This window comes from Pelophylax lessonae, assembly GCF_965119305.1.
Source record: "Pelophylax lessonae genome assembly, chromosome: 11".
Classification (NCBI taxonomy): Eukaryota; Metazoa; Chordata; class Amphibia; order Anura; family Ranidae; genus Pelophylax; species Pelophylax lessonae.
The window spans coordinates 118,915,693-118,925,391 of NC_138778.1; the positions used below are offsets into that span (position 1 = coordinate 118,915,693).

Consider the following 9,699-nt stretch of genomic DNA (forward strand, 5'->3'; position numbering starts at 1 on the left):
GGTTCTGCGACCGAGTCATCTTTTCTTCCCACGGTGGTTTCTTCTTTCCACCTCAATGTGGATATCGTGTTGCCTTTGCTGTGCATCCTAAGGAGTTTGCTTTGCTTTCTCTGGTCTGGGCGGTCAAGGTCTACCTGTCCGCCACGGAGTAGATTTGGCCGTCTGATTCTCTATTTGTTCTTCCTGAGGGACCTCTGAAGGGATCGGCCACCTGCGCGGCGACCATTTCTAAATGGATCAGACAGGCGATTGTTCAGGCCTATTCCATCAAGGGTCAGGTTCCTCCTTTCCCGGTAAAGGCTCATTCTACTCGAGCCGTTAGTGCCTCTTGGGTTTTTCTGCTATCAGGTGTCTGTGGCTCAGGTGTGCAAGACGGCGACATGGTCGTCAGTGCACACTTTCGCAAAGTTTTACAAACTTGACATTTTGGCATCTTCGGATGCTTCTTTTGACCGCAAAGTTTTGAGTGCGGCAGTTGTTTGAGGAGACATTGTTTTTAATGTCTTTCCTTGTTGGGGTGTTTTTTCTGGGTTTGTTCCAGTGTTTTACTGTGGGCTAAGGTTGTTACTAGCCCGGTTATTTGCGTTACCTTCTTATCTGGTTGCGTTGCTTTCCCACCCCTCATACCTGCACTGCTTTGGGACGTCCCATTAGTGAAGGCTAATACCATCAGGGCGACTGTCAGAGGACGTAAGAGAAAATAGAATTTTTGTAAGGACTTACCGTAAAATTATTTTCTCTGAGTCCTCTGACAGTCGCCGCCCCCACCCCTCTGGATTTTGGATCTGGGGGTTGTTGCTTTCCGGTACTGCTTGCTACGAAACTGAAGTAATATCAGATTGGGTTCTGGTAATGGCTCTGGGATGGCCCCCTAGTGGCCTGCTGAGGTACAAAAGTTTTTGTATTAACCTGATAATTATCTACCTAGCCTGCTCCTGCAGAGTGCGCCATTACCCATTAGTGAAGGCTAATACCATCGGGCGGCGACTGTCAGAGGACTCAAAATAATTTTACGGTAAGTTCTTACAAAAATTCTATTTTTTTGTACTTGCCGTTAGTCCAGGTCCCACCCATCTCATCTGTGTTTATGATTATGCTATTGGGTGTTGCTTGGTTACAAAACTGACATGCTGGTAATAGGAGGGGTTTTGTGTTTGCCAGTGTCCATTTTTACTGTAGGTGGCAGTATAACTTGAAGGTTAGGAATTTCTGTGCTCTTCAGTGGATTCAGAACAAAAGATTTTGCGGCGAGTACAGAAGGCACCTATTTCCAATATATACATGTTCAACAAATAGCGGGTTCTGACTGACGCAGCAAAAATTGATTAACCTCTTTTGCAGTGTGGAATTAGGCACAACCTATAGCCTGATGTATACGTTTTTGTTTTTGTCAGGCACACCCAAGCGCTTGGCCATTCATGGAACCAGTAAAGAAGTCAGAAGCCCCAGATTACTATGAAGTGATTCGTTTTCCAATTGGTAAGGTTCCCCACCCCTGTCTGTAGCACTGACTGTTGATCTAAGATACATGTCTGTAAATGCTTACCATTGCGCCTAGTGAAATGTGGGACCTCTTATTCAGCTTCAGGGGTAATTTTTGGCTTCTGCCTTTTTGATAATTTGGCTTGGAGTAAACCGGAGAGCAAAATGAAACTTTCTCTTGGCATCTCCTGTACTGAAGAATACTGGAGTCAGTTATCAAGATAGTGCTTTTCATGTTGAACAATATAATTTATAAATATAAATTTTTTACATTTTAGGCCAATATGTTTTCTGCTACATATTTTTGGTAAAAAAAAAATCGAATAAGCGTATTTTGATTGGTTTGCGCAAAAGTTATCGCGTCTACTAACTATGGGAAAGATTTGTCATTTTTATTTTGTTTTTTTTGTTTTTTTTACTAGTGATGGCAGCAATCTGCGATTTTTTTTTTTTTTTTTTTTTTTTTTTTTTTTTTTTTTTTGCTGGACTGCGACATTGCGGCAGACAGATCGGACCCCTGACTGATATTTTTTACCCTTTTGGGGGGACCAGTGACATTACTATAGTAATCTTACTGTAATAATGACACTGGCAGGGAAGGGGTTAACATTATGAGTGATCAAGGGTTTAAATGTGAGCCTAGGGGAGCGATTCTAACTGTGGGCGGGGGGCTTCTGAAATGACCATAGAGACGTGATCCTATATAGAAGGATCACATGGGCTCTATGATCATTGCAGGGAGAAGAACGGTCAGCTGTGTTTACAACAGCTGACCGTTCTTCTCTCTCAGCAGGGAACGATCACAGGTGTCAGACGGCAATCGGAAGCTGCCTGACACACGCATTAGCTTCCCCACTGACAAGCGGGAGCGCGCAGGCAGCGGCGTGCGCTAGCCTCCTGAGAGCGAGTGATGTATACCTACGTCACTTTGCCCAGGAGCGGCTGCCTGCCGCAGTATATCTGCGGTGGGCGGTCGTAAATTGGTTAAAGGGCCACATGCAATCATAAGCGTATGTCCGGAATGCAGAATAGTTGTGTTCCAGGCATATGTGCCAGCATGCATACAGCCCTAATTTGGTACAGCATCCAGGCGCATCTTATTTCAACCTGTCATAGACTGACAGGCTGCAGGGCTGGATGCTGCACCGCTGCCTCTCGGACACAAAGCCAGGATTTGACACACAGGGACAAAGCACCCAGTGTGCTTAAGGCTTTAGGGATTGTCTTGTGAAAAATGAAACTACCATTGCAGGAGATGTCTCCAGGTTATCCTTTTAAAAGGAAGCAACCTTTCTCTTTCTTTTCATTCATTGACAGACTCAGCTCCTCATCTTCTTGACTACATGGGTTATGTTGCCCCCTAGAGGAGTAGGACACTAGGCAGGAAAAATCTTAATGCCTATGGGGCATTCCCAGGGGGTATACGCCCACATTCTGCTATAGGTACTCATTTTTTTTTCTACCTAGTCAGGAGTAAGGACCTAGTTCCTTGCTGGGATCTCTGGTCCTGGCAATTTTTTTCTTTTTAAATGGAATCTTTTTCCACTTTTTAATTTGTTTCTGTGAGATCTACAATCAAGTTCCAGACTGGGCGACGGACTGGGTAATCTAGATCCAGAGGGTCCCCCCCCAGTCTGGCCAGCGAGCGTGTGCAGACTGCAGCTCCGCGCTAGTTCCCCTGTGACATAGCCCTACTGGACGGGGGGCTGGCCTGTGAGTTAGATGTCTCGCGAGGGCGCAAACGAACTGGCTTCGGCTTGAGTCGCAGCATTTCCTCCTGGCTGACAGCACCCACATTACGATGGAGCAGTGCCAACCCTGTTCCTGGTGTGGTAAGTAGCTGTCCCGCCTCCTACCCCTGGAGGGTTTTGGGGTGGATGTGGGCCCCTCCCTGGGACAGTTGGACCCCCCGGGCTCCCCTCCCTCCAAGTTGGCGTCCCCCCTCCTCCCTTTCTCTTTGGTCTTCTGCAGGCCCTTGCCCCCCCACCCCCGCAGCATCGGAGGCGCGGGTCACCTTTGGCACCCACAGGTTCTCCAAAGCGGCGAAGGTGTTCCCCTTTCCCACCAATATTGTCACAAGAGTAGGGCTGCACGAAACGCACCTTTTGCAATCCCTAAGCGTTTTTGCAATGTGTTACCCCTATGAGGATTCCCTCCTTAAAAAATGGACGGTTCCTACTGTAGTGGATTCCCTGGTTTCCAGGTTGAATAAAGCCACCGTAATCCCGTTTTAAGAGTCCCTGCTCTTCTTAAATCCGGCTGATATGGCGGGTCAAGGCCTCCGACCACCTATGTTCACTGTGGCTAGGTGGGCAATTAGGCCGGTATTTTACTATTGCTCTGGACCTGGAGGGGGAATAGCTCCCCCCTGCCTTTGCAGATCAGTTGGTCCAAGGGCTACAGTTCGTCTGTGACACCTCTTTGGATGCAGCTCCCTTGATTTCTAGACGGTCTCAGCGGTGGTCCTGCAGCGCATTATCTGGCTGAAATGCTGGTTTGCGGACCAGGCTTCTAAGAAGGCCTTATCCGATCTTCCATTTGTGGGGGGATCGCCTGTTTGACATCATCAAAGGCCTTTACAGGGGGAAAGAGTACTCTTCTGTCTCGGGCTTCCAGGGGCAAGGAGTCCCATCGCAGACTGGGGCATTTTATTTTCGGCTCACAAGAGGCCTTTTTGTCCCTCAGGGTCTCAAGGGATCTAAGCCCTTCAGAGCCTCCGCCGGGGGTTCTAAGAGGACCTGGTCCTGGCAAGCCACAAGCGGGTTCTGCCAGACCTGGGGACAAGGCTTCCTCCGCATGAAAGGGTGCCCTCACCCGTATCTGGGGTGGGGGGATGTCTTTGTGGGTTTCCGGATTCGTGGACCTCCCTGATAAATGACAAGTGGGTCCACAAAGTCGTTTGCTCGGGCTACAAGATCGAGTTGCGATCACATCCTCTGGACAGCTTCTTCCCTTCCAACCTGCGCTTGTCCCCAGATTGCTTAGGGGATCTCTTTGGGGCAGTGCAAGACTTGTTACTTCAAGGGGTGATTGTCCCGATTCCAACATCAGAACATTTTCAAGGTTTTTACTCAAACCTGTTTACAGTTCGCAGGAGGGAAGGCAAGGTGCATCCAATTCTGGACCTTAAGGTGCTAAACTGCTTTATGCGGATACAGAAGTTCCGTATGGAATCCATTTGCACGGTATTGGCGTCCCTACATCCTCACCTCGATCGACACATCTGACTCTGGACTCGACTTCAGCCAGAGTGTTTCTTCCTCTGGAAAAAAATTCAGAAATTGCAGGAGGCAATTCAGCTTCGGCTGTCCTGCAGATGTCATCTCTTCGGTCTTCCAATGCGGTACTGGGCTTGATGGTGTCTACCTTCGAGGCGGTTCCGTTTTCACAATTCAACACGAGATCTCTACAAATAGAGATTCTGATGACATGGAACAAGAATCCTCAGTCTCTAGACAATTGGATCCTGTTGAGCTGGAGTACGAGGGGGGCCCTGGTTTGGTGGCTTAGTTTTCCAGAACTTCTGTCTGGGTGGGGAGGCTTCCTCGGCACATAGTGTGCTCAGGGGGTCTGGACTCTGGAAGAGTCCAGGCTACCAATCAATGTACTGGAGCGATCAGATTCTGTCTGGATCATTGGACATGTCTCCAGGGATGTCTGGTACGGATTCAATTGGATAATGCCACAGCCGTGGCCTTTGTCAATCACCAAAGGGGCATGAGAAGTGTCCTGGCAGCTCGGGAAGTAGCTGGCATTCTAAGGTGGGCAGAACGATTCTTTCCAGCCCTCTCTGCTGTGCACGTTCCAGGGGTGGAAAATTGGCAGACGAGTTGCCTCTGTCGACAGGCGCTGGACCAAGGGGAATGGTCACTTCTGCCGGAGGGGTTTCATTAGTTGTCTCAGGTGGGGTACTCCTGAGGTGTATCTGTTGGCCTCTTGCCTCAACAGAGGTTTATGGCACGGTCCCGGGATCCTCTAGCCGATGCCACGGACCCATTAGTGGCTCCTTGGAGTTGGTATCGTCTGATTTACGCTTTTCCTCCTCTCAAGCTTCTGCCGAGACTCCTGCGCCAGATCGAGGCAGAAGGGATTCCGGTCATCCTAGTGGCTCCAGACTGGCTTTGCCAGTCTTGGTACGCCGATCTGGTATGGCTGGTCTCCGATGATCCTTGAAGACTTCCTGTCTGGGAAGATCTGCTGTCCCAAGGGCAAATCTTCCATCCTGCTTTACAGTCGCTGGCTTTTATGGCTTGACTGTTGAAGGCCAGGTGCTGAAGGATAGAGGGTTGTCTGACTCTGTGATTCCTTTGCTGTTAAAAGCTATAAAAATATACTTCTAGGAAGATTTACCATCGTACTTGAAAGACATACATTGCGTGGTGTGATTCAGAGTTCACCCTCGCTCCTTTTTGGTGACTCGACTCTTGACTTGACTCGAATCCTCCAACGAAGGGTTGAGCAGCGCCTGGCCTTGAGTACCATTAATGGCCAAGTTTTGGCTTTTGCGGTTTTCTTTCAATGTCCGTTGGCCACACCCTCCTAGGTGTGTACCTTTCTCAAGGGAGTGAGACAGTTGGTTCCTCCAGTGCGGTCTCCATTGCCGCTGTGGGACCTCAATTTGGGGGTGTTAGTTCTCCAGAAGTCTCCCAGAAGTCTCCCTTTGAAAACATTCAGTTGGTTCCCCTGCTTGCATTGTCCCAGAAGGTGGCCTTTTTGGTGGCTATTACTTCTGCGCGCAGGGTGTCTGAGCTGGCGGCGCTGTCTTGTCGTTCGCCTTACCTGGTGGTTCACAGGAATAAGGTGGTTCTTCGTCCAGGTCCCTTGTTCCTTCCAAAGGTTGTCCCTGATTTAATTTGAATGAAGACCTCATGTTGCCCTCCCTGCATCCCAGGCCTAAGCAGCCTAAGGCAGTGGTCCTCAACTCCGTTCCTCGGGGCCCACTAACAGGCCAGGTTTGCAAGATAACTAAATTACATCACAGCTGATCTCATTTGCTGCTCAGTGGTTGCAGTATTCTAGTCTGCATCTCCCCAAGGTAATACTTAAAATCTGGCCTGTTAGTGGGCCCAGAGGAGCGGAGTTGAGGAAATTGCCTTGCATTCCCAGGTTGTGGCTTGGGCAATAAGGGTGTACCTGGCAGCTACTGAGTCTTTTAGACAGACTCACTATTTGTCCTCACGGATGGACCTTGCAAAGGGTTGGCTGCTTCTGCTGCGACCATTTCCTAATGGATTAGACAGACTGTGGTTCAGGCTTATTCTATTAATGGTCAGGTTCCTTATTTCCCTGTTAAAGCGTACTCTACTCAGGCGCTTATTGCCTCCTGGGCCTTTTGTCATCAGGCGTCAGTGATGCAGGTTTGCAGGGCGGCTCCCTGGTCATCTGTGCACACTTTCACAAAGTTTTATAAGGTGGATGTGTTGGCATCTGCAGATGCTTCCTTCGGCCGCAAGGTTTTGCAGGCTGCTGTTTAGAGGACTTAGTCCTCTTTGAGGGTTTTTCCATTTTTTTCAGGTGAAAGAGTGGCAGTATACCCCCCTGGTGCTGCCCAATAGGCGTAATCAAGTTTTTGTTTCCTGCCTAGTGTCCTACTCCTGTAGGGGGCAGCATAACCCACATAGTCAAGAAGATGAGGAGCTGTGTCAGTCAATTAACATCAGAGAAATGGATTTTACGGTAGGTCAAAAATCCCATTTTTAATATTTTGACAGTTTTTAGCACAAATTCAGTGGCTGCTGTTTAACATCAAAAGTAAAATCCGATTATAATTAAAGCAGAAAATTGTGTATGTAGCAATTGTATATCTTCTGGTAATGCTTTAATTGAAAATTGAGTTTTCCTTTAAAGTTGACGTTTATCTGCTTACCCTTGTTCCTCTTTCCCACCTATATTAACAAGTGTCTTGAAATTTTTAAATCTTTCGTTTTGTAATAATACCTTATTTTAGACCCAGTGATGTCATGACTAGGTCTCTGTGCTTTTTAGGCAATGCAGCGAATTAATGGCAGGTGGAAGGTTCTGTACATTGCTTCTTGAAAACACCACAGCACCCTGCCTTGGTACCCCATCAAGTGCCCTCAGCCCTGATGCAATCAGTGTGCTTGGAGGAGCTATGCAAATATCAAAATGCCATGATGGATGGATTTCAGTTTTGGGAGAGTGGGGGGGTTCCTAGGCAGACTGCATTTGCATGCAGAGACCACCCAAAGGCGACGTCTACATGGGATGCTAAACCTCCATAATTAAAAAACTGAAATTTGTTAATAAAGAAGGTGAACCAGGGGTGCTAAGGCTGGGAGGAATTGGTTAACCACTTTAGGACCGGAGGATTTTCCTGCTTTATGTCCAGGCCACTTTTTGCAACTTGGCACTGTGCGACTTTAACTCACAATTGCACGGTCGTGCAACGCTGTACCCAAACAAAATTTACGTCCTTTTTTTTTTCCCCACAAACAGAGCTTTCTTTTGGTGGTATTTGATCACCTCTGCGCTTTTCATTTTTTGCGATATTAAAGCGGTAGTATACCGCTTTTTTTCACTTTTAACTACAGGTAAGCCTATAATAAGGCTTACCTGTTGGTACAATTAATATCTCCTAAACCGGCAAGGTTTAGGAGATATTTGCAGCCGCTCACGCGAGTGGCGCATGCGCACTGAAGGTCCGGGGGACCTTCAGCTTCCCTTGCCGGGAGCTTGCCGGAAAATGACTCCCGCGCGCATGCGCGGGAGTGACGTCATTGCGGCTCCGGCCAATCACAGCGGGCGGATTTCCTTGCTCGATCCCCGACGATCGGGGAAGAGCGGCGGTGATCACCGCCTCTCCTCCCCTGGCCCGACTCCCGCTGTGTCTGAATACAGCGGGAGCGAGCCTCCAGCGGCGCGCGCACACCGCCCACAAGGGGAGGAGTCCAGCAACGTAGGTCTACGTCGCTGGACAGAATTGAGCCACTTTAGTACGCTCAATGTGAGCGGTCGGCAAGTGGTTAAAGCAAACCTACATACTCTTCTCCATGCTGCAGTTTCAGTTTGATGTCCTTTGACACAGAAGAGAAGCTCTGGCCAAACTTCTCTCCTAGATGATGCTGGGTATCCTCCAGCCAGGAAGTGAGGCGGGCCCTACCTGACTTGCTGCAGGTTCTAATGCACAGTATGGGTAAGCAGGTTCAGAAAAGAGGGGGGATCCTGTTCAGCTTTGCAAGACTGAAGGGAAGTCTGGTGTTCAGCTTTAAATATAATATAGCCACTGTAGCTATCCCAGTACTGCACTTTTAAAATGATCAGTAGATCTTCTTGGGCCATATAATTATGCAAAGATGTGTACTTGGATGACCATCCTAAAGAATTCTGCTTTTGTAAACAATATGTTTTATATCCTCTACTAAAGTAAAATATTGCATTTCCCTTAAGACCTAAAAACCATGACTGAAAGGCTGAAGAACAGGTATTATGTGACCAAGAAGATCTTCATCGCTGACCTGCAGAGGATTATCACCAACTGCCGAGAATACAACCCCCCCGACAGTGAGTACTGCAAGTGCGCCAATACCCTGGAAAAATTCTTCTACTTCAAGCTGAAAGAAGGCGGACTGATAGACAAATAACTCTGGTTGGAAAGTGCTGTGGAACATCCGTTCATTCATCCACCATGAATTTCAAGGTGTTCCACAAGTTCTGTGGCTCCACTGCCTTAGGACTAGTGCAAAAAAAGCCACGTTCGTGTATGTTTACCACCCTCTACGAGGAGTCTAGACTGGGAGAGTCAGTGTGGGGATGTTCTGGAAGGCACAAGTCTCTGCACTTTGGAGCCCCCCACCTGACAGGACTGCATAGTTTTTTCTGTTTACAGGATGAGTGGAGCCCCTATTCATTCCACTAAGAAACCTTTACCCCAAGTTTAAATTGCCATGACAAAATGCCCATCTTGCCTTTTGCAATGCTTCATTCTTTCCTGAAACTATCTTGGACACAAATGATTAAGCAGTGCTGCAGCTTTTCTTCCTAATGCTTTAAAATTGCCAAAGTTGGATTAGTGCGTTACGATCAAACAACCTTTTTTTAGGTTGTAAACTTGTAATCAAATGGTGCACCTGCTCCGGGTTTCATTGAGCGGAAACTTGCAGCACTATACATTTTTTTTTTTTTTTTTTGTAGAAGCTGCCATATTGGTATTAAATCTAAACATCACTGGGCACAGTGGAGGAACTAACCATAGGCTGC

At 47.8% G+C, this 9,699-nt stretch overlaps 1 protein-coding gene across 1 annotated transcript in view; it reads left to right on the plus strand.

Annotated features, from left to right (window-relative positions):
* Positions 1-9,136, plus strand: part of KAT2A (lysine acetyltransferase 2A) — a 109,462-nt gene extending 100,326 nt beyond the window's left edge. The window contains exons 17-18 of the mRNA XM_082272642.1: positions 1,395-1,479; positions 8,890-9,136. Of these exons, the coding sequence (XP_082128768.1) occupies positions 1,395-1,479; positions 8,890-9,083 (279 nt within the window). The 3' untranslated portion in view covers positions 9,084-9,136. The remainder of the gene's footprint in view (positions 1-1,394; positions 1,480-8,889) is intronic.
* The last annotated feature ends 563 nt before the right edge of the window (positions 9,137-9,699 follow it).